This window comes from Trichosurus vulpecula, chromosome 3 (genome assembly GCF_011100635.1).
Source record: "Trichosurus vulpecula isolate mTriVul1 chromosome 3, mTriVul1.pri, whole genome shotgun sequence".
NCBI lineage: Eukaryota > Metazoa > Chordata > Mammalia > Diprotodontia > Phalangeridae > Trichosurus > Trichosurus vulpecula.
In genome coordinates this window covers 395954381-395979903 of record NC_050575.1, presented here as the reverse complement: position 1 = coordinate 395979903, position 25523 = coordinate 395954381, and the positions used below count along the sequence as shown (strand labels likewise).

The 25523-nt window shown below is 39.5% G+C and overlaps 1 protein-coding gene across 3 annotated transcripts in view; it reads right to left on the bottom strand.

Annotated features, from left to right (window-relative positions):
* The window catches only part of AP1G1 (adaptor related protein complex 1 subunit gamma 1), a 65336-nt gene extending 46685 nt beyond the window's left edge, over positions 1–18651 (bottom strand). Inside the window, exons 1-2 of one of the 3 annotated variants that reach the window (XM_036748983.1) lie at positions 18234–18651; positions 3041–3244 (exon numbers count right to left, since the gene is read on the bottom strand). In XM_036748983.1, coding sequence (XP_036604878.1) covers positions 3041–3241 — 201 coding nt within the window. In that variant the 5' untranslated portion in view covers positions 3242–3244; positions 18234–18651. Of the gene's footprint in view, positions 1–3040; positions 3245–17250; positions 17312–18233 lie in introns of those variants that run through there. The other 2 variants (XM_036748981.1, XM_036748982.1) reach the window with 2 other exon arrangements.
* Between the last annotated feature and the right edge of the window lie 6872 nt (positions 18652–25523).

Sequence of the window (25523 nt, the reverse complement as noted above, 5' to 3'; positions counted from 1 at the left end):
CTCAGATACTTACTAGATGTGTGACCCTGGGCAAATCGCTTAACCTCTGTTTGCTTCAATTTTCCCACCTGTAAAATAAGGACAACAGCAGCACCTACATCCCAGGGTGGTTGTGAGGATCAAAAGAGATAACTTACTGCGCTCAGCTCAGTGCCTGGCCCACAATGATGCCACATGAACGTTTATTCCTTTCTCCCTTTACTTCCTGACTCAAAGCTCGTCGCTCCAGCCACTGTACCACCTCGCTGCTGAGCACAGATCCCTTGGGCACACCACAAGCAATCTGCAACCAAGATGATGTCAAACCATGAATGAATGGCTTGGCTCTAGCCACTGGCCCAGCTGAGTCCATGAAACTGCATACTCCTCTAGCTCCTACTCCTCACCTAGTCCACAAGAACAGCAGGAGACCTTCTGACAAAAGCGATATCTACAGCATTGCCACGGTCTACCAGCTTTGTAACCCCATCCAAAAAAGGACATAAAGTTAGTTTCTGCATGACTTGCCCTTGATGAAGTCATGCTGGATCTTCCATTTCCCGATGACCACTAATCTTCCCTTTTAACAATACATTCTAGGGCCACCTGCTCCTACTCCTTTGCAGAGGTGAGGTTTCTGGGTATAAAGAACACTGAATGTATTTATTATTAGACTTTTTTTTAACAAGTTGGTTAGTTTTATTGAACTGCTTCCCACCTACCTACTTTTTCTAATAAAGGTTTACTTTCTTAGAAGAGATTGTTCTCAGGGAATGGAAGTGGGGTGGGACATATTGGGAAACATAGGTTATACAAAAACAAAAGATATTAACAACAAATTATTTTTTTAAATAATACATTCTTGGATTTTGCCAGGAATCACTGTGCTACTTTGCAGATTCTCCTTCCTTCCTGGGAGAACAGGATATTTACTCTCTTCTAATCCTGTGGTACTACATGTATTCTCTTCTAGATCTTTCAAAGACCATTAATAGAATTAGCAATCACATTTGCCAGTTCTTGCAGTACCCCCAAAGATGTAGTTCATCTGGGTCTGGTGATTTCAAGGGTAGTTTGGTATCCTCTTACCATATAACTACCTTATGTATCCCTTCCTAAAGCCCTTTATGTTCTGTTCTTTCCAATACAAAGATTGTTCTTCTTGGCAAAGAAAACAGAAGCAAAATAAAAAGTAGAGCAGTTTTGCCTTCTCTGTCTCCTATTATCATCACCCCATCTACGCTACAAAAAAGTCCCATCTTCTCTTTGAACTTCTTTTCCCCAACATGGCAAAAAGAAAAAGCAGCCAAAAAAAAAAATCTTTGCTGTTCTTAGCTTTTCTCACCGGCCTCAGCTTATTCTGAGCTTTGATGTTCCTAACACTATTCTTGCTGGGCTGTGCCATACTTCTGAACTCGAGCTCTTACCTGACCTTGTTTCCATCTCTTGGACATGTCTTTGAGTTCCCTGTGCATAAACAATGATCCCGTTAGTCAACAATCACTATTCATACTGATTAAAATGGTTTCTTGTGTCTTCAAAATAACATTTTGGGGGAGCTTCTCATTCTCCTGAGACCTGGCTTTCCCTATGGAATTTAGTCCATAGGATCCTACTTCTCCTTTCTCTGAACCCTATGTAAAATTGGCTGAACCTGTAAACTATAAACCCTGAACCTATACAATCTTTTCTCCTAAAGTCTAGGACAAATATCACACAATATATGGCCTTGTTCTCTATTACAAACTTTCAGAAGGAGTGCTCACTTACCCCCAAGTTCCCATCATTTTCCCCCTGGTAATTAGTTCTTTCTAACTGGGAAAATCAGATTCAGAATATATGTGCATATGTATGTGCGTACACACATACATGCCCACATATGTGTATATGAGAAAGAGAGAGAGATCTTCTTCTCATTCAGGCAAGTTGAGAAGTTACTGGCTGTTCTGTTTTTGGCAGAGGGAAGGGGAAAGCACTCCAACAGATGTATGAATAACTGAAGTCCATCATCTCTACAATGTCTTATCTCTGTGCCAGGCCTGAGATCTGTTTCCTGTCTGCTTCTTTCATTTCCTCATTCTGTCCATCCAGGAGGCCTGGAGTGTATTCTAATAACAACTTCTCTTCTGCCTCTGCAGATCTTCACCCAACTAATTCCCAGCATGCTTCCACATGAGTATATCTTCATAACAATGTTATTTCACTCCAATCTTTTACTTAGGCCTTTCTGGTTGGATAAGGTATATCTTCTCCAGAACCATGCTGTATGTGGTGAAGGATCTCAATCAACCTAATATATCTCACACTTTCCAACTGAGGCTCTTGGATGCTTTAACAATTAAATATGATAACCTCATTAGGTATTATCATATTCAATTAAAAGAGATTCTACTTAAGATAATATATGCAAAAAGGACCATATAAATCTCAGTTATTAACTGAATTTAAGCACAAAAGAAGAGGAAAGGTTGCTCGACTAAAAGTACAAGCCCTTTACAGCTGACATTTTTTAAATCCTAAAATAAAAAAATCGTTAAGAGTCTTTATATATTTCAAGGTCAGGAACTCCAAGAGTCACTGATTCTTCCAGTGCACTGAAAGGAGCTGGTTTTTCCAGCTCTCACAGCACTATTTACTTCTTATCCAAAAGCCAACAATGTTTGCAATAGACTAGGAATTTGCTCCTACTTAATTGCCCATAACCATCAAAATTTCCTATCTGAGGACCATACCCTCCATAAAATTAGCTCCTATTGTTATCATGAACAAGTGCTACATTATTCATTTCTACTCAATAATTTCTTCTATTCCTACTTCCCCACTTCCTTCTGACTCTTTTTCAAATTCTACATACCATTAGATAAATGGTCAAAGGATATAATCAAAAGAAGAAAAGCAAGCTATCAACAATCATATAAAAAAAGTTTCAGATTGCTACTAATAACAACGGAAATGTAAATTAAAACATCTGAGGCTCCACTAAGCATACAGCAGACCGACAAAGATGACAAAAAAGGAGAATGAATATACAGGTGAAAGAGGTAGACCCAGATAAGCCTACCTGACCAAAGTGTGCGGGATAGCCCAGCATGTGCATGTAGAGTAATTTTGCGACATTCCGACAGCGATATGTGTTGTCTTCTTCTCTAAAAGATGACCGGATGGCAGCACATTCTTTCTGGATCATTTCTCGCTCTTCTGCTTGGGTTCGGGCTGTCCGGATGGTCCGGATCAGCTCCCGAAGCCTAATGGGGGCTGGCATCCTCTAGAGAATAAAAATACATAAATTAATATGATTACACAAAATCCTCACTAGCCAAAGTATTCACACAATTTCTGCTATAAAGCCATAATGCCCCAACATTAAAAGGTTAACAGCATGAAAGAATGTTAGACTTGAAGTGCCTGGATTCATATTCAGTTACCTTGCACTACTTGACATCTTAGGCAAGGCACTGACCACTGAAAAATAAAGAACCTGACCTAAATGACATCTGAGCTGGTCCCTTCTAGCTCTAAGTGTTGAATGTAATTTTTTAAATTGTGAGCATAAGGTACAGAACACCATTAGGGGTACCCTCTATAAAGTTACTGACAACGTTCATTTTATCATCCTTTAGTATGTGAGAAATCCATTACTAAAATCAGTTAAATCAGGAAACAATCCAAATTCTATTAAATATGTTCAACAAAGACCTATATTTAACCTTAGAGAAGCAACTTTATTTCGCTCTGAAAAGCTATAAAATCATACATAGATAACAAGGGAAATAGAAAAACCTACCCCAAAGTCACCAAAGTGTGTATACTCTTTGATTCAATGATACCACTACTAGCTCTATAACCCTAAAAACGTCAAAGAAAGTGGAAAAGGGCTTGTGTATAGGAAAATACTTGTACCAACTCTTTTTGCTATAGTAAAGAAATGGAAACAAAATAAGTGCCCATCTACTGGGAAATGGCTAAATAAATTAGGATATATGAACATAATGGAGTATTGTGTCACAGGAAATGACAAAATGGAGGGTTTCAGAGAAAGCTGGGAAAAGACCTGAATGAACCGATGCAGTGATATAAACATAATCAGAACAATTTTAACAATAACAATATTATAAAGGAGAAACAACTTTGAAAGACCTGACAATTCAGATCAACATAATGACCAACTACAACTTCAGAGTACTGAGGATAAAGCATGCTACCCACCTCCACACTAAGAGGTGATGGACTCAAGACACAGAGTAAGACATACATTTTTAGACACAACGAAGGGAATTGTTTTGCATATGAAAGTGTTACAAGGCTTTGTTTTTCCCTTTTTTTTCCCCAATAGGAGGAATAGGTGGGCAAGGGGGGACAGAGTAGCAAAAAGAAGGTCATTGGAGCAGTTTTTTAAAATTGTAAAAGAAAAGCAAGCTATACGTAAAAAATAGGAATTTTTATGTACAATACTCCCACTCTATTCTACTGTGTATTCAGATACTTCCCTTTTATTTAGTGTTTAAGTTCAAAATTTTAAAAAGAAAAATTTGTACAGAATGACAAGCTGACTCAACAAAGTATAGAAATGTATGATAAAAGACATCTTTGCAGTCCAAATACAAGTCATTTCTTAGACTTCTGGATGCTCTTTTAGCCTTGACTTTTTAATCTATATTCCATAAACTTACAAAGGGGTGCTAAAGGAAATGACAAAATAAAATATTAATATCATCAGCCATTCTATGTACTGTTCTTTCAGTTCTGCAAATTTCATACAACAGTCCCATGTTTCTCTGAACTCGTGAATTTGAATGATGAATCATTTCTTGTGGTACAATATTATCTGACAATATTAATATACATAATTAATATACATAATACACTTAGATATTTTGCAACTGCAGAAAGTACTGCTATGAATAATTTAAAATACGAGGCCTATCTGATCCTTGGGGATTGTTGTTGAGTCGTTTCAGTTGTGTCCAATTCTTTGTGATCCCATTTGGGGTCTTCTTGGCAAAGGTACTGGAGTGGTTTGCCATCTCCTTCTCCAGCTCATTTTACAGATAAGGAAACTAAGTCAAACAGGGTTAGTAACTTGCCTAGGGTCACACAGCTAGTATGTGTGCAAGGTTAGATTTGAACTCAGGTCTTCCTGACTCCAGACCCAACGCTCTATCCAGGTCACTACCTACCTGCCCACCTTAGGGGCCTATGCTTGGTTTTTCTCAAATAATTCCAAATTGTTTTTCAGAATGGCTAGACCATGCATAGCTGTACCAAGAATGTATTAGTGTACCTGTTTTCCAGTCTACTCCCACCTTTTCATATGTATTGAAAGGCTATTCCCATCTTTTAACACAAATGCCAATTTTATGGGTATTATATAAAAATCATTGATTTAATTTGCATTTCTATAAGGGAAAGGGGAAAGAAATAAGCATTTATATAGCACCTCCAATGTGCAAGGCACAGTGCTAATCACTTTACAAATATATTGGTAGCAAGGTGGAACATTTTTCCCAATATGGTTGCTAAGAGTTTCATTTCTTCTTTCAAGAACTGTTCATATCCTTTTAACACTGAGTTATTAGGGAATGGCTCTTGGTCCTACATATTTTCATTAATTCCTCATAGATCTTCAATAACAGAGTTTCATGACTGAATGGAAAGAATTTACTAAGTGCTTCCTTATGTGCCAAATGCAGTATTAAGCATAGAGTATAGAAATACAAAAGATAGTAGTTGTCCTTCATCCATTCTAATGAGAGAAATATAGGGAAGTAGTTTGCAGGAAGTTATAGTCTAAAAGTCAAAGGTAGTAATATGTGAAGCAGTCAAATCACATACTCTTTCTAGAGGTAAAAGTAGTGCTTATCTGATTAGTTTTTGGAACAAAAGGTAGAAAGGGGTAAGGGTACATTAAGAGGTGACTGACCATTCCCAGAGAATACCAAGCCAAGTATTTAGTTTCCGGACCTTCAGTTTAGAGCATAAAGTGCCAAAAGATGGAATGAACAATACCAGATTTATCTGATACAAAAATTTTTTTCCACAACCAGTTTTATTCTAGTTGCATTAATCTTGCTCATAAAGAAACTTTTAAATTTTAGATCTTTTAAATCAGAGGTGTCGAACTTGCAGACAGCAAACTAAATGGCTGGAACCAGATTAAAATGTAATTGGGAATCGTTTAACAAAATTTATAAAAATACAACATAATGTTAATTTGTAGTTTTTTAAGTTAATATAAAGCTAAAAAGATCCTGTTTCTATTTGAATTTGACACCACTGATTAAGTCATTAATTTTATCTTTTATGATCATCCCATCTACTCTTTGGTTAACAATCCTCCTTGTAGTCACTTATAAATCTTACAAAGATTTTATAAATACCTCCATCCTTTCTCCTTTTTGAATTATATGACATCTTATGTTTAGATAATGTATCTATTTTATGTGGGTATATGGTATGTGGTACTGCTTATATGGTAGATAATGCTAGTCTAAATCTATGTTCTGCTAAGCTGTTTTCCAGTTGCTTTAATAGTTATTATTGAATAAAGTTGTTTTTGCTTGCTTGTTTTTTGGCCCAGCAATATGTTCTTGGGTCGACTGAGTAAGAAGCTACATTTTATTGTCTCTGGATCTCACTTATCTGGTTTTTGCCACTGATCTACTTTTCAATTTTTTGGAATCTGATAATGTTTTTATTCCTTCTTTTTGCTCCATTTCCCCTGAGGTTCTAAACCTTTTGTTTCTCCAGGTGAATTCTGTTATTTATCTTACTTAGTTCTATAAAATATAGCCTTTTGGAAGTTTGAGTGGCATAGCACAAGTCCATAAATCCATATACTAATTTTGGGTAGCATCATTTTTATTACAAGGGAAACATCCTATAATGAACAATGACTTTCTATCTTGGTATTATTGCTTTATTTTTGTAAAGAATGTATTATAATTATATTTTATATAAGTCCTAAGTATGCCTTGGTATGCTAACCATCAAATATTTTATGCATTTTGTTGTTATTTTGAATGGAGGATATCTCTGTGAGCTCCTTTAATTAGGGCCTTTTTTTTTTTTTTAATTTTCCTTCTATCTCCAGGCTGAGCACAGCTCCTGGAACAGAGTAGTGCCTAATAAATGCTTGCCAATTGAATGATTACTAAGTTTTCCCTTCCATCACACCATAATTTGCTTCTCAGCAACTTCGAGGCATCTAAGCAGGTAGGTGGATAGTTCAAATCCTCAAGACACTTATTAGCTATGTGACTCTTGGCAAGTCACCTCCTCTCCTCAGCTTCAGTTTCCTCCTACTCCAGAGTTGTTTGCAAACTTTAAAGTTATAGAAATGTTAGCCATTACTAGTTATTATCTCTTCTAGTTCTGTTCTTTGGGACCAAGAGTATAAGTCTAATCCCTTTTCTCTATGACCATTCAAATACTTAAAGAAAGCTATTTTCTTCTCCAGACTAAATATCCCTAATTACGTCAATCCATTACAGAATGTTTCTAGTTCTCTCATCATTCTACCACCCCTCCTCTGGACCTGCTCCAGTTTATTTATCTGTATCTTTCCCATAATGTGGTGCCCAAAATTAAAGAAGTAAATTATTCCAAATAACATATAAAAAAAGGTAAGATTGAAGCCCTGGGAGGTTGGAGGTGGTTCACTGTTATTAAGTTCATTATTAACTTTGTTGCTCAGTCGTTTCTTCGGTAAGTCCGATTCTTTGTGACCCTGTTTGGGGTTTTCTTGGGAAAGATACTAGAGTGGTTTGTCATTTCCTTCTCCAGCTCATTTTACAGATGAAGAAATTGAGGAAAGTGGGGTTAAGTAACTTGCCCAAGGTCACACAGCTAGTAAGGGTCTGAGGCCAGATTTGAACTCAGGAAGATGAGTCCTCCTGACTCCAGATCCAGCACTCTATGCACTGTGCCACCCATCTGCCCTCTATGCTAGAATAATAACAATACTAGCACTTATACGGCACTTTAAACATCATCTCCTTTAACTCTCACAACAACCCTATGAGGCGGGTGACATTTTACTGGTGAGGAAAGTGACTTCTCTAGAGTCACTCAGTTAAAGAGTATGAGGTAGGATTTGACCTCAGGTCACACTTTAAGTAAAGTGATCCACTGTATCACCTAAACTGCTTCTAACAGAAAGATCAGGGAAGAAGGCACTGAATGCTTCTAACAAACAGGTAAGAATTTAACAGGTAAGGAGAAGACAGCATTCATAATAAAGCACTGAATACACAAAAGTGAGGTGGGAATCAATATAGTTTGACTAGTGGACAGCCAGTAGTACAGTCTGATTAATAATAATTACAGAACACTAGCAGACATTTATAGGGTACTTTGAGGTTTGCAGAACACTTCACGAATATTATTATTTCAGTCAATCAATAAACATTAAGCACCTACTATGTGCTAGGCACTGTGCTAAGCACTAGAGATACAAAAAAAGGCACAAAACAATCTCTGCCCTCAAGGACCTCACAATCTAAATGGAGAAAGAACATGCAAACAGTTATGTGCAAACAGGATAAATTGGAAATAATCAACAGAGGCACTAGAATAAAGGGTGATAGGGAAAGAAGGTGGAATTTTAGTGGGGACTTGAAGGAAGCCAGGGATGCCAGGAGGCAGAGCATTTCAGGCAGGGGGACCAGCCAGAGAAAATGCCCAGAGTTGAGAGATGGTGCTTCTTGTTTGAGGCACAGCGAGGAAGCCAGGGTGACTGATGCATAGAGTATATGGGGGGCAGGGAAGAAAAACAGGAGGAAACGTAACATGTAAGAAAACTGGAAAGGTGGAAGGGCTAGGTTTTAAAAGTCTCTGACCAAACAAAGATGTTATAGTTGATCATGAAGGTAAAAGGGAGCCACTGGAGTTTAGTGAGTAGTAACACTGATCAGACTTCTACTTTAAAGCAATGCCAAGAGAGAAGGGGACACATATGTGCAAGATGTTAGGAAACCTTGACCTTGAAGTCAAGGCTTTGTCAACAAAAAGATTAGACATGGGAAGTGAGAGAAAGAGTAAAGGATGACAGCTAGGTCATGAGCCTGGGTGGCTGTGAGGATAGAGAAGTTAGGAAGAGGGGAGGGTTTGTTTATTGGGATAAAGATTATTAGTTTGGTTTTAGATAATGTCAAGTTTAAGAATTAAGATGTCTAAGGGATGTCCAGTTCAAAATGTCCAATAAGTAGCTGAAGATGTTGAGACTGGAGATCAGCAGAAGATAACTGGATAAGTAGATATGAGAAACATCAGCATAAAGACGGTATCTAAATCAATGAGAGCTGATGAGAACACCAAGAGAGACAGTACTGAGGGAGAACAGAAGAGGGACCAGAAGAGAGTCCTGTGGGACACCCAGTTATCAGGTTTAATACTCACTATAGTTCTCTAAGGCATACGTGTATTATTATCCCCATTTTACAAATGAGGAAATAAACTTAGTGAGGTCGTAGAGCTAGCTAATAAGTATCAGAAGCTCAAGTCTAAGTGTAGTGGTCTTTCCACTTAACCACATTGCTTCTCCAGCACAGAGAGAAAAAAAAATATGTGTGTGTATTTATGTATACAGAATACATATTGAACATATATATTCTATATATATAGAAAAGTAACATGAGAGAACACCAGGATGAAAGGAAGGCAGCCATGAAATCCAGGCCAGAATGTTTAAATTTAACTCACTAAAGCCAGGGGTTCTTAACTTTCTTTGCATTATTACACTCCTTTTTGGCAGTCTGGTGAATCCTATGGACTCCTTCCTCAGAATCCTGTTTTTAAATGCATAAAATACACAGGAATACAAAAGAAGCCAATTACCCTGAAATGCAGTTGTCTTAATATTTAAAAAAAAAATTTTTTTTGGACCCCAGGTTAAGAATGCTTACACTAAGCAGTAAGTCACTACTGAAAAGCTTGAGCTAATTAGTGACATGCCTGTGTGTGTGCACACTCAAACATGGAATTTAAATTGGGAAAGGGAAAAGACATGGGAGGATCTGTTGGGAGTTTAGGGCAATAGTCCAGCTAGAAATATGGGGACCGCCATGAACCTGGTAAAGATAGCAATAGAGAAAGAGAGACAGCCATTATCATCTGGGACTCCCCAGAGGGCTATGTTCTAACCAAGTATATCTACTCGAGGTGACAGCATAACATTTACACTGAAAAGAACCCTGGCTTTGGAATCCCAAGACCTGATTTCAAGCCCTTCTGTTGCTTACAAACACGTGTGTGACCAAAGCAAGTCCCTGGCCTCCATGACTTCAGCTTCTTCATCTGTGAAATGAAGGAGTTATACCAAATGGTCTGTAAGGTCCCTTCCATTGAAGGGAATTGAGGGGACTAGGACAGCAAGTGGTTAATTGTGGGAACTGAGTGAACCACACTGAGTCTACCTTATGACTTGGTTCTGGAGCTAAGTTCCCTTTCTATTCAATTATGAGCCTGGTCCAAATTCTGTCCTGTGAGAAAACTTTATTCAACTGTGGGAATTGGAAGAAAACCTTATTGCATTGTTTGAACCAAGCCCCACGTGCCTAGGAAGCTCGACCACCTCTACGTGCTGCTTGGAGACCTCTAAGGACCTCAGTTTGGTCAAAACCAAAGACTGATCCAATAAGTTTTCTCACAGATGTGCATTTCAAGCAATCCATATGCCTTATCTGAAAACTCCATACTAATCAATCAGTTATTGCTTCCATGTTCCTTTGACTGTATACAGACACTGGAAGAGTGGGGAGAGGGGGATACCTCACACCTTTTTTTCTGATTTCAGGGAATTGCACCTGTTTGCTCTCCTCCTCCAACCTGGAAAGTCCCTAATCCTTCCTCCAATTGAAAATCAGATCACCTAGTGCTGGATCCTGGTTAATTGTTTTCTTTTAATTAATTGGTCATATTTGATTATTTTTAGTGTATAAAAGTCGTTCTCTCCCTATTTTCAGGCGCCAGTCCTAAACTGAGGGAGGGGCCCGTTCTGGATTTGTTAGGCAATTGGCATGCATCACTTAATAAATCCATATGCTCAGAAGCTGGAACCTTTGTTTCCTCAGTCATTCATTTTTCACCCACTACACATTGTAGATCTAGGATCCTATTATTTTCTTCTTGCCTTGCCCATCCCAAATTCTGCATTTTCACAGAAGCTGATCACGGTAATCTGAAAAGTGTTCCTGGTTACCTAATGTCTTTTTCTAACAAATCTTACACTAAGCTCCCCTCCTTCATGAAGCTTTTCCTTTCTCATTCCATACAGTCTTTATTTCCCGCAGTTTCATCTCCACTTTATCTCTTCCTAACTCTGTGCTGCTGCTGGTGGAGATGTCCTCGCTTCTTCTTTATCAGCTGTATTTTTTGTTCATCTTTCCTGTCTTCCTGTGAAACTTTTTTCCCCTTTCTCTATAACCCCAGCACTTAGAACAGTGACTTGTGACACATATTAAGTACTTAGTAAATGCAAGGTGACTGACTTTAGGCCCCTCTAAGACAGTGAGTTTCTATTCTCTTTATCCTATAGCCTTCACCAATAATTAAAGGTCTAATTTTTTGTTAAAGATTCTTATTATTAGGGGCAGCTAGGTGGCACACTGAGTAGAGCAGCGACCCTGGAGTCAGGAGGACCTGAGTTCAAATACAGCCTCAGACACTCGACACACTTACTAGCTTATGTGACCTTGGTCAAGTCATTTAACCCCAATAGCCCTGCCTCTAACTAAACACTCATTACTACTACTTCTATAGTAGTAATAATTCCACTGAAAGAAAAGGAGGAAGAAACAATACTGTACTTCAAAAACCAACATTCCAGAATATATTTATATCAAACGCAGAGCTAAGTGTCACATCAGAGTTCTTAAGCGATTTCCTAGGATCAATACAAAAATCTCTTTTGTGAGTACTTGCTGACAAAGTAAAGTAGAATCTGTTCAAATTTTAGAATAAATGAAGAAACAAAAAGAGACTAAAGCAAACCAAAATTGATTCAAGTCAACTGGGAGCACTGAATTAAAAGATGAATTTAGATACAAGAAGTTAATAAGAAACTTTCTAAATCTAGTCCAGGTCAATGTGATGCAACAGAATCATCAGCAGCTTAAATAAAGAGGTGGTTCTCTGGGTAGTTCCTAACTCTTAACTTAAATTTATTAGAAAAGGAAAAGGAAAGTTGTTGTTACGCTAGATAGCCTCCAAGGCCCCTTCTAATTCTCCATGATGCTAATAATATTTTAGTATAAGAAAGGTAATTCTGCATCCAAGTTGGCTTCTTTTGTTTGAGAAAAGGAAGTGGGAAGAAAGTTAATGATTTAACGTCTAATATAGTTTAAAACAAAGATGTCGAACTCAAGGCCTGTGTCAGGCCTGCAAAATTCCCAAGTCCTGCCAGAATCTAATAAAATATAATTTGGAAATGTTTGACAAAATAAATAAAAATACATTACAACATAGATAATGTAAATTTGTGGTTTTCTAAGTCAATAAGCTGCCTGCAAGAATCTTTTTGTTTCAGTTTGACACCACTGATTTAATGTCCAAGCAAAATAAGTTTTAGATAACAAGTTTTAAATATCAAAATTATGCAGTGTATTAGAGAACACTAAAATCACCTAATAAAAAGCCAATGAAAACTTAAATAGGACATCATCTTTAGCTCAAACACTGAAGCACTGAACATTAAGTCAGGAGGCCTGCATTCCAATATAGGCTCTGACATGTGCTGGACATGTACCTGAGCAAGTCAGTTAACATGTCTGAGTCTCAGTCTGCTCATCTGCAAACAGGGATAATACTTAAACAATCTATGTCCATCATAGTGTGAGTAGAAGGAGAGCTTTTTTCGTGGGCCTCATCACCAACATTTTTTGTTTTTTAAATTTTAAAGTATTAGACTAACAAATCTTAGAACAGTTCCCCTGCACATCGTAGTCACTTGAATATTTGTTGAATAAATAGCATTAGTTAAGTCTTGTGGATAGTTCTGGAATGACATTAATGGAACAGCATAAAGAAATGTGCAAAAAGTGAACTCCTGAGGTACAATATCCCAAGCAGAAACATGAAGATAACAGTTTACGATGCAATTTCTGAACCTGAGAGCCTTTTTTCTCTAAGGTCAACTCTATTATCTACTAATGGGTCACCAGGAGCACAATGGGACGATGTCCCTCCCCAGTAATTCAGTTAGATCCTTAGCTGCCAACAATAGGATTCTAACAGCATAACTTACAGAGTGGAAAAAAGGCTTTAAATTACTAATTATGACTACAGGTCATATATTAAATGATATAAAGAGATTTTACAAATTTCTCTTCCCCAATTTAATGGAACAACTTCCAACGAAAATTTCTTTTCCCTTACTTCATATTAGTATATTTGGAAAATTTCTTTTTCCAAAAGACAAGGGCTAAAGTTTCTGAAGTTATGAACTATCAACATATGGGAGGAAAAACTAGATTCACATATAAGTGAGGGAAAATCTGCACATTAAGGCAAAGAATTACCATCAAATTCGTGTAAATCAGGGTTTTCTGATGTCATAAAAAATATCTGCAAGATTCCTTTCCCATTCTTCCTTGGATAAGGTATAATGATGTATCTGAATATGCACTATCTGAAGTTACAATTATGTAAAATATGGTAACTGATTCCAGCCCAATGCAAATTATATGACCACTCCTGGGGATTTATTATTTGTACTAATCAAGACCCAGCATTATTAAGCATGCATAGGATGTTACAAAAGGAAACAGTGGCCATTGTACTTTATGCTCCTTTAGACCAGCTAACACATAATGAGACTGAATCTTGAGTGAGAAAGACAATGAATTCAAATCCTGTTTCAGGCACTTACTAGCTACGTGACTCTAGGCAAGTAAGTCACTTAAAACTTCTCTCAGCCTTCAGTTTTAAACCAAGTTTAACCTTGATTTCCTCATCTGTAAAATGGGGATAATAACACCTAGCTCCCAGAGTTGTGGTGATGATCAAATGAAACAATATTTGTAAAGTGCTGTGAAAACCTTAAAGGGATATATAAATGTTAGGTTTTTCTTTTTTTAAAAAAAGGACAAATGAATCTAAAAAGACTTATGTACTAGACTAGAACAAAAAGGAACTCTCATTTCTACAATAAAATCCTCTGTACTGTCAAAAAAAAAAAATCCCTGAATACTTAGTAGCTAATAACTATAAAGTTTTAGTCATACACGTAAGACTATATATGCATATGTATATATAGATATGTCACTCCTAGGATTGCTTTCCATACCTCAAGATCATTACTAGACTTTTCACATCAGTATAATTTACAAAAAGCAAAGTTTTAAAAGAGGGGGAAACTATGTATTCTGGGCACAGCATTAAGAAATAGTAATAAAAAATTTAACTTTGTTCAGTATCAAGATGAAGTTGAAACTATTTTCCACTAGCACGGTCTGATAATTAGAGAATAGATTAATAAATGAGTAGTGGGAACCTGTGGCAAGCAGCTTTATATAATATAGTGGATTCATGTCCCTGAGTCAAACATGTACAAGACAAATGATAATATTCCACTCCTAAAACCAAAATTAAGGACTCTTCTTTTTAATGTTAGGTTTTATGAATGTTAATTGGTTTGAAAGATTCAGCTTTGAATACTAAATATTTCATAGCAGACTATAGTCTTTTAACCCTAAAGTATGTTTTTTTCTTCTTAAAAAAAATGGAAATTCAGCTTTAAAAATCCATGTAACTCTTACATTTCTTTATTCCCAAGGATCCTTAACACTAACCTCGAAACCCAACAATTTGAAAGGCAAGAGATGCTCAGTTGGCAAAATACAAATACCAGCTACAAGCAATAGTCTGAGGTTAGCAAAGCAGCCATGTTATCAGGTTACACTTGTGACTACTGTATTGTAACACAATAAAACAGAAAAGCTTTTTTTTTAAACTATCTTCAATTATTCAGAAAGTACCAAAGGTTGCAGATATACTTCCTCTTGAGTCATTAAACAAAAAATGACTTAACTGTTTAACTAAGACAGAGTTAATTTTTTAATCAAACTTTCAAGTCCCCAGGAAAAGTACACTACTCATTATCCTTTCGTAATATGGCCTTTTATACTAAAGTCTTAACTGATGACTGAACATGTTTAGCCAATGAGTTGGAGGTGTGTTTTTTGTTTTTTAACTTTATGACTTTTTCCCTTTTAAATTGACTTCTTATAGAGGCCCAGACTCATGCCAAAGTTAAATGTTCAACAGTGCCACTCCTTAAAAGGATAATTTCACTTGTCTTCAAAGTGCAGATGACACCTTTCTTGCCTTTCTACTTCCTTTTTTCTATTCAGACAAGTTTTTCTAACCAAAACAATGAAGGTGATCCTAATATAGGTACTTTCACCATAGAATGATCTTTTTTAACTTACAAGCCAAAAGATAAAAATATAAATCATCCCCAAACTAAACTGCTTGTTAACACTATTATAAAAAGAGCTGAAAGCAACAAAAAGTAGAGAAAGAAGCTAAAAGCAAGAAAAGAACAGGAATCTACATATAACACAAAGATCAAATCATCTTGAGAATCTACAACAGCTAAACAAGTTGTTTGTGGACAGATCATAGGTGTAGATTTGCTCAAGCTAAAATCTCAGAAGACAAGTCAGTTTTAAGTTTGAATGATACCAACTAACTTTATTACACAGACTCCAGAAATATGAAAATCCTTGACTTCTGCTTATAAGTTAAAGTCCAGTTTTAATGATGAAACACTGTTTGAGCATCTAGTTTATGCCTCTTTAAAAAAATGAAATACCTCAGTTGTTTTAGAAATGAACAAACATGTAACTTTTTAATCCAAATCATGCTACTAAGCTTCCATTCAGACAGAAGAGCCTCCCAAAGACAGAAGTGGTCCCAAATGGACCAGGACATAAGTTTTCGCAACACCTTAATAGTTTGTTCAAACCATATTTCTCAAAATAATTACACCTCATAGGTGTTCAGTGAATATTTGTGTTTATTAAATTGACAGGGTTGTCTTCAGCATATTACTGGAGAGCTCATAAAGCAAAAGCCCTTGTTCTACTCAAAGTGTATAAATCTTGTAACAAAGTTACAAGAGAAATTTAAAATTAAAAAATTAAATTAAAAAAGAGAAATTAAAAAAAAACACTCCACTATATTAAACCATTAGAGACCCTACCTTAAAAATAACATATATCAGACCTTCTGATTTTACTATGTAAAGATAAAATTCAAGAAAATAACATGCTGGTACATATACTAGCTGACAACAAATATCTGCACATTCAGCAGTTGTTGAGTGTTTCCCTGCACCACCACTTAACTTTTCTGAGTTTCCTTCATCATCTGTAACATAGGGACAAAGGCCCTACATCATTTGGTTGTGAGCTACAGAAATGTGTGTAGTTACTATACTGAACAAATAGTACTACTATATAAAACATTAAATCAACTTTTACTTGCCTGAGATCTTTCTGAACTCCAACGCTTACGACAAAAGGTTATCTCATTTCCTACAAACAAATTTTGAACCAATTCCCTAAACCAAAGGACTCCATAGCTCAAAAGTAAACACAAAAGCACTAAGAGGACTAAATGCCTAAAATTAATATATTTTAAAATATTTCCAAAATGCTCCTCAAAGTATTATGACAAAAAATAAGATACATGGAAACACTGAGTATTTATACTAAAAAAAAGTTTCTACATGAGACAACACATAGCTAACACAGGTTTTATTTACATGTTAACATTAGTAAAAAAATAAATCGCTAATGCCTAGAACAAAGAAGAATTTATTGACTTCAGTTTGAAACAGAATGTATAATGCTAACTCTTGTCACTGCCTTTTTTGTGAACTCAAGCAAGTTATTCCACTTCTCTGCCTGGGTTCCTACAGCAATGACATTAGGATGATTCAGTCCCACTCAACTAACTTGAAATGACATGAAAAATAACTAACAAATTAACTGAAATGCTTTTCATTTGCCTATTCGAACACTGCCAGAATGTATTAGGGCAGTATGCTTAGTGACCCAATGTCTAAGATTTTGGATATAAAGTTAAGGAATATTAAGAAAAAAAAGTGGGGGGAAGAGATAATAAAACTTAAGTATTCTAAAGTTAATGAAAATTACTACCAGTAGGTACTATTACAGATCTGAAAATGACAATAATTCAAAGTTCCTATCGAGTTTTCCTACTGTGTTAACTAAGTCCTAAATGAAAACCAAGAAAATTATTCTCTACCTATGTTGGGCGAACTTTCTTCAAGGGCATTCATGCCAAGGGACGCTGAGCTTTCGACTTAAGCTCAGGAGACAGAGAAGTACTGACAAGTACCGTAAAGCTGGATGCTCCGACAAGGAATCATGGTGGCAATCAATGACATTAGCCTTCTTCAGCTACTGCTGAAAAAAACAGTCGCACACCTGGACGGGCTGGTGAAGAAAGGTGTTCTACGCCCAAAAGAAGATACAGCCCCCTTTACCCGCGGGGTTAAAAGGACACGAGCCTCTTGGCGCTAAAAGCACACTGGACAGTGGGCAACGACTATGGGGAGAAGCTGCGGCCCGGGGGCTTTGGGAGCTGGACCGGAGGGGAGGGCTGCACTTGGCGCTAAGTTTCAGAACCATAAGCCAGATAGGTCGAGGTGGGCCCTCGGGAGAGGCACGCGTGGGAGGGGGTGGAGGGCGCGGATGTCAAGTTTCAGGAAGGTGGGAGGGTCCTGCCGCGAGCAGGCGGGCGCTCACTGCCCGGGCGCCTACAAGGTGGCAGACCCTGGGAGTGACGGGGATCCTGGAAGAGCCGGGAGTTTGGGGGAGACGTCTCGTGGCTGCAGCGGCCGAGGGGAGCGGAGACGTGGCCGCAGGGAACCACGCGGGGGTGGGGCCCGGGGCGGCTGTGAAAGCCCCAGTTCCTGGGGAGGATCCCTCCAGGGACAGGGTCCGCCCGGAAAAGTCCCGGGGGCAGAGGCCCTCGGCTGGCCGCCCGGCGGGCGCCGCGCGCAGAGCCCCGCGGCCCGGGCCGGGGCCCAGGCCTCGGGGCAGCCCCCCGAAAGAGCCGCTGCCGGGCTGCCACTCCGGCCCCGGCCTGCTCCTCCTCCTCCCCACCCCCCACGGCCCGGGCGCCGGGCTCGGCCCTCCGGCTTGACAGGGGGCGTCCGGCTGAGCGCCCTCTGCCATCGCAGGGAGCGGGAGGCAGCGGCTCCGGGCGCCGCGAAGGACACTCACCGGCCCGAAACCTCGAGTAAAACCGGCAGCTCCGGGGGCGGCGGCAGCACTGGCAGCAGGAACCGAACATCCAAAATGGCGGCTCCCTCGGCCTCAGCACCGCGACAGCCGGCGGAGGGATCCGGACCAAGGAGCGGGGCTTTCACCGGCTTAGCCCGCTCCCGCCGCAGGTGAGAGAGCCCCGACGTCCCCCGCGCCTGTGCCCAGGGCCCCGGAAGGCAGCCTTCGGCGCCCCCGCCGCTTCCCTAGCGTCCCGGAACTCCGCTCCCTCCCAGGACTATTTGCCACGGTGGAAGTGACTGCATCTGGACGGGAGGCGCAAAACGAAGCACGACTCGGGGCTGTCACTGATGACGAGAGACGCCGCTGCCGAGTCACCGCTGCGGTGAGCCCCGGCGAGAAGCGTCCGGTCGGGCCCGTAGCCGACGGATATTCGTTCCGGGGTGGGTGGGGAGTGGGGGCGTGGCGACGGGGGAGGGGCGGGGCTTACTCTGGGAGACTGAGGGAGAGATGAGAGTGCGCAAGCCGAAAGGGGGCGGGGAAAAGCTGCTCAAACCTGGGGCGGGGAGAGGAGGGAAGGGGGAAGGGGAATCCTAGGTTCTCAAGAGGCTCTGCGGCTTAGGAATTTAATTTTTCCTTTCAATTTGACCTTAAGGAGTGGTCTGCTGACCTTTGGGTTTGGAATTGAATGGTTTTCTGCCGTCCTGGCCAAGAGCGAGCCAAAGTCTCCAGCCTAAGAAACAGACGTTGACCGGCTTCATAAATGATTAGACAGGCTGGTCAGCGTTTGCTACTTAAATGTCAAAAGGGTCAAAGTGTCCTAGCCCACTGAGGAGGAGGAAGGTGACCCAGTTGGGCTAGTGGGAAAGCCTGCCCAGCCACCAGCCCTTAGTACTAAAGGACTCCGGAAGGGGAACGTGGGGCATGGCTGTAGGATAAGAGATGCAGCTCAATCAGGTGCTATTGACAAGTGTCAGTCACACAGTTAACAAGCATTTATTAAGCGCCTACGATGTGCCAGGCGCCGCGCTACGAGCTGGGGATACAAACAAAGGAAAAAGACAGCCCCTGCTCTCAAGAGGCGCATAGTCTAATAGAGGAGATGTCAAATACCAGGCTGAAAAGCAAGGGTCTAATTAAATGTACTCTGTTCAAAAGATTTCTGTACACCTCATAAACGATTTGTAGTCTTGAGTATTCAGTAGGGGCTTAATAAATGTTCGTGGAAGCAAACTGAATTCGTTATTTCCACAAACATTGCTGTTGAAAAATTAAATATTTATAAAGCGTTTTGCACGCCTCAAAGCGCTAAATAAATTGCTAGCTATTATTAAACCACCTACTGTATGTGAGGAATCTTCTCAGCCCACTTTCTAATTTTGTCCGTTGACTAGTGGGCAAGTCATGAGACTGGAAGAATGAAAGCTGGTCAACACGGGTGAAAAAAAGCTAGCCCCAAAAGGGACAATTAGGTCATTTCCAGTACTGAGCTACTGAAGGTTCTCCCAAGTTTTGCATTTAAATTTAATTTACAGATTTAATTAAGCCTCACTTAAAGACGGCATTATCTTTCCCTAAAAACCCACTCCTCTTCCTAACTTTACTATTTCTGGAGTTTCCTTGGCGTCCTTCAAGACTCAATTCAAATCTCACCCTCTACAGTGTTTCCTAGTCTCCCTTCCCCCACTCCGACTTCCATCCCTTCCTTCAGAAATTACCTTCTATTTACTTAGTCTGTATTTTGTATGTACTTAGGTATTTGCGCGTTGTCTCCTCAATTAGACTGTGAATGGATTGAGAGCAGGGATCATATTTTTGCCTTTCTTTGTATCCCCAAGAGCCTAGGACAGTTCCTGGCACATGGTAAGCTCTTAATAAATGCTGGTTTTCCAACTGAAAAACTTACCATCCTTCTAGTCACTCTGGTTCCCAACCTGAGTTATCTGCAACCCCTCCTCTCCGCCACCACCCCGCCATAGCCAGGCATTTTACCTCCACAAAATCTTTGACTCCCATTCTCAGTCTTGGCTCACACTCACACCGCCATGAACGTGGCTAAGGTCCTCTTTACCTCTCCCCAGGTCTCTTCCTCTAACCTCCTAACTAATCTTCCTCCCACCCTTCCCCTCCTCTCCCCTCCCCTCTCCTCACCTCTCCCAATCATCCTCTACATAGCTGCCAAATAGATATTGCTAAAGCATTCCCCTCCCCCTGGAATGTAAGCCCCACCTATTGCCTCTAGGATAGATAAAATGCATACACCTTTCCTGGTCCTTTAAAGCCCTTCACCCCCTGCCTCCAGCCTACCTTTACAAGTTGTTGATCGTGCCTCGATCTGCATACCTGGAGTACTTGCTATTCTCTACACATGACATCCCATCTCCTGCCTTAGGACGTACTTTTGCCCAGGCTTGGAATGTTCCCTCATCATCTCTAACTCTTAGAATCTCTGGCATCCCTGAAGCTCAGCTCCATTGCCACCACAGACCCCACCCGAAAATGACTTGGCATTTACTTTCCAAATATTTTTTATTGACTGTTTGACTTGGAAAGCCCTTCACATTCTGACTAAGGTCTATGTCTTCTGGTTTATTACCCTCCTTCCAATACTTCCAATACTCCAAACTGGCGTACTTGCTCTCACTCCCTCTTGCTTGACATCCAGGCCCTGTTCCTCATACGGGGCACCCTGCTTTGCCTAGCCTGTCTTCCAGGACTGAAAGTTATTCCTTCCTCACCTCTGCCACACAGAAGCCCTAACTCTACTCAATTACTGCAACCAAGAGAAGCCAGTTCTCAATCCCACCCCTTCCCTTCCCCCCAGAAATAATTTTGCATATACTTTTAATTTAATTTCTATGTATATTTAACCTGTATATATGTTTAAACATACTTATTTACACACACCATCTCCCACATTAGAACATGAGAAGGATCTTGCCAGTCTTAGTAAACCCAGCACTTAGCATAGTGCCTGGTACATAGTAGGCATTAAATAAATGTTTATTGATTGATCAGAATAAATGTGAGTTCTTTGAGGGCAGATAATGGTTCATTTTGAGCCTGAGCACCTAGCACTGAGTCTGGCATACAGTAGGCACTTAATAAATTCTTATTGAATTAAATTGCTGAGCCAAAAACTAAAGGATGTTGTTTTATTTTGTTTTGTTTTGTTTTTTTCAAAAGAAGCCTTGGTGAGACTTTGCCAAATGGATAAAGGATGACTGCTTTAACAGTTTTGTTTATTATTATTTATAATGTATATGCTATATTTAATTATATCACCATGTTGTAAATGTAATAACTATATATCTTTATTAATAAATTTTTTACTTCAGCTTGACACACAGAAAAACAACAGCAGAGTCTTAGCCTAGGTGTAAGACTGTCTTCTAGTTTTTGTTCTGTTATTTTGTTATGTCATTAATTATTTTTGATTGTTTGGACCTTTTTGTACCTCAGTTTCTCTTCTACGGAACACTGGCCTATCTACCTCACTTACCTGTAAGGATCAAACAATTTAGAAAACACATTTATATAACTCCTAAAGGAAAAAAATTGATGTAAAAACACTTGGGGGGGAAAGGTCTATACAGATATAAGGCATTAGGATTTTTTTTAAATTTGTAACTCTTCAAAAAGTTCAATCAGCTGAAATATAATCCAAAACCCAAAAAGAGAAAAAAAAATGAAACTCAGTTAAACTATCTTCTCAAAGGAGCCATATAGAAAAGGAGGTTTTTAGGAAGCTGCAGCCTCTCTTTCTTTTGTATATGGACTACTATGTGGCCTCAGAACAAACTGAGAACTAGTGCTACTTCCCTACAATAAGTGCTTAAGATTTATAGACAGACAAAGGAAAGGGACAGTATTCCACCCAAAGTAGCACTTTATGGTGGAAGGAAAACACCAAATGGATCTGGGTTTAAATCTACTGCTGCTTCTTAATACCTGTCAAATGCTGAGGTTGGACTCTATGACCTCTGAGGGCCTTTGCAGTTTTCCCTTTAACTTCCTTCATTTTTAAGGGGAGGAAATCAAGGCCCAAAGAGAAGTTATTTGTCCAATGTCACCTAAGGTAGAGGAGAGTCAGTCAAGACTTCTTACTACCATCAGCTGAGGAATGGCTGAACAAATTGCAGGTTGTGAATGTAATGGAGTACTTATTTTGCTATAAGAAATGATAAGCAGGCAGATTTCAGAAAAACCTGGAAAGACTTAGATGAACTGATGCAGAGTGAAGTGAGCAGAACCAGGAGAACACTACCCGGTAACCGCAACATTGTGCGATGACCAGCTTTGATAGACTTAGCTCTTCTCAGCAATGCAAGGATCTAAGGTAGTTCCAAGACTCAAGAAAATGTTATCCACATCCAGAGGAAGAACTATAGAGTCTGAATATAGATTGAAGCAGACTATCTTCTTTTTTGTTTGCCTTTTCTTTCTCATGGTTTTTCCCTTTTGTTCTGATTCTTCTTTCACAACATGACTAATGTGGAAATATGTTTAATATGATGGTACATGTATAGTCTATATCAGACTGCTTGCCATCTTGGGGGGAAGGGAGAGGGGAAAATGTGGAACTCAAAATCTTATAAAAGTAAACGTTGAGAACAAGGAATAATATTTTTTAAATAAAGAATTCTTACTACCACACTATCCTGCTTCTAAAATTTAACATTTTCTTAAGCTTACAGGACATGCATACATAGAAGCAATTATTAATGATGCATATTATTTAGTGGCAATTCATGAGAGGGAAAGATCATTGGGAACCAGACCAATAAGAAAAGTCTTATATATAATAGGTGGACTTTCATTTAATTGTGAATTTCAGCCCTAAAGGGTGATCTACTCACTTGAGATGAGGGATGACAGTTGGACTCTTGAATGACTGAAGCTATATTATTTTCATGACAGGTAAGGAAAGGCTCTCCCTATAGAAATCCAGTCAGTGTCTTTCCCAGGGAACTCTCCCCTTACTAGACAGCTTGCCAAGGAGCTCAGCTGAGGAAGGAGAAGCCCAGGGGGAAGGACAGGGATCTGAGCCCTATCCATTGTTCACAGTGAGGAGAACAAAGCAGGAGGAGGCTCCCCTCAGTTATTTTGTTACAATTTGAGTCACCCAAACCTATAAATAAATCTATAATACAAAGAAAATTGTTTTCCTCTCCAGTGTTTACATAATGTACACAGAGTAAGGATTTTTACAATTCTTCTGTAGCAGAATCATGAATCATAACTTACCACAGGCTGGTGGAAAGGGTTTAGCATTTTAATCCTGAATTCTGAAGAGGCCAGAACCTCCATGGAAACTAAAACCCTAACAGCTCTCTTAGAAGCATTATTAAAGAGTCCCCTAAAATGTGACTTTGTCATGTACATAAAAGACCAGAGTCTGAAGTTCTTCCAAAGTCCTTCTGAGAGTCAGGGAGGTTTGAAAGGGACAGCCAGAGTTCCATTTAAGAGGCTTCACAATGCATGTCAGTGACTTGAAAGAAAAGTCCTTTGGGGAATTACAGATATCCTTGGTGCTGCGACATTTGTTTGTTATATTAATACCTTCTGTGGAAAAGTTTCACTAGATGTCATAGACTATAACCAGTTAAATTATGAAAGACTCTCTAGGGAGAACCTAGAATGAGAAGCAGCTTGGTGGTGGTAGAGAGAGTACTGGCTTTGAGTGGAAAAAAACCTGCATTCAAATCCTGCTTCTGACATACCGGCTCTGTGATTCTAGGCAAAGAATTTAACCTCTCAGTGCCCCAGACAACTGTCAAAAATGGTGAAAATTGCTCGCCGGAAGCTCTCTCTATCAATGATATCACAGGTCCAGTTTTGAAGGGGGGGGAGGGAAACACAGACAGAGAGGGAGAAAGTCATGGAAGGTGAGAGAGAACACAGAGAGAGTCACAGAAGGGAGGGAGTGTGTGTCATTATTTCTTCATTACAGAAGAATCAAACTAAGATCCAGAGTATGAGAGCCAGTCAGAATCAGTTTAAGTCAGGGTGGGGAACCTGTGTCCTTGAGGGTGCATGTGGTCAAAGGGCTGCACTTGAGGACCTAGAGGGCCACATGTGGCCTCAAGGCCACCATCCCACTCTAAGACTTCTGAATCACTGTTTTTCAATTAAATAATCAGATTTCCTTTCCCCTGTGCCTCCCAAAATTCAGCTTGAAGAGAAATTTTAACCTCTGAACAGAACTACAAATGCAGGTATAGTTAAGAAGTTGTGCTGGAACAAAAGTTGGGCCTTTTCTGGTTCCACTTTGTGTATCCTCTATTATGTCCCACTAGAGAACCACCCTAGAAAAAAGTTTTTGAAACCAAACCAGTTTTTAAAAGAAATTAATGGGAACCATTTTGGATATAAATATGGATGTAATCATTCTGTACACAAAAAGCAGAAAATAAGACTATGCAAAACAAAACATTACATTCATTTTTAAAAATTCGATCATGCTCTTCCTTGAGCCTTCCCTTATTCTGTTCCCAGTGGATCTCTAAAAGTTAGCTAACTGAAGTAAAGAAACCTGTAGAGATTAAGATCAATCAAATAAGAAAAATATGCCAGAGGAAAAATAGGCTCAATACAATAGATGAGATGCTATGAAAGGTTTCATTGTAAGAATAATAACCTAGAAAGGACCTTGGAGATCTTGTCCAACCCCTTCATTTTGCCAATGAGGAAACAGGAGCAGAGAGAAGGATTCCCTCAGGGTCGAACAGCTACAAAGCCATTAGCTGAGAGAAGATTTCTGGTTCCTAGTCCGATTTTCAAACTACTAAGTTACAATCCTCTAATGGAAGCTCTCTGAGGGCAATGATGGCTTCATTTTTGTCTTTTATCCCAATACCTCCCACAGTTCCTGGCACATTTTATGTCTCGTCGGACTCTTTGCCGACCCCATTTAAGGTTTTCTTGGCAAAGATACTGAGTGGTTTTGCCATTTCCTTTTCCAGCTCATTCTACAGATGAGGAAACAGAGGCAAATAGGGTTATGTGACTTGCCCAGGGTCACACGGCTAGGAAGTGTCTGAGGCTACATTTGAACTCTGGAAGATGAGTCTTCCTGACTCAGGCCCTGCACTGTATCCACTGCACCACCTCACCTAGCTTCCCCAGAACCTGCGTAGGGAAACCCCAATGGACTTCCTGGCATATAATAAACACTAAATAGATACTAGTAGATGGGTTGATATAATTCAGACCCTAGGACCTTGTTCTTCAGCATGTGAAGTCTCTAGATAAGACCAAAGTCCACATCACCATAACTGGTGGCAACGA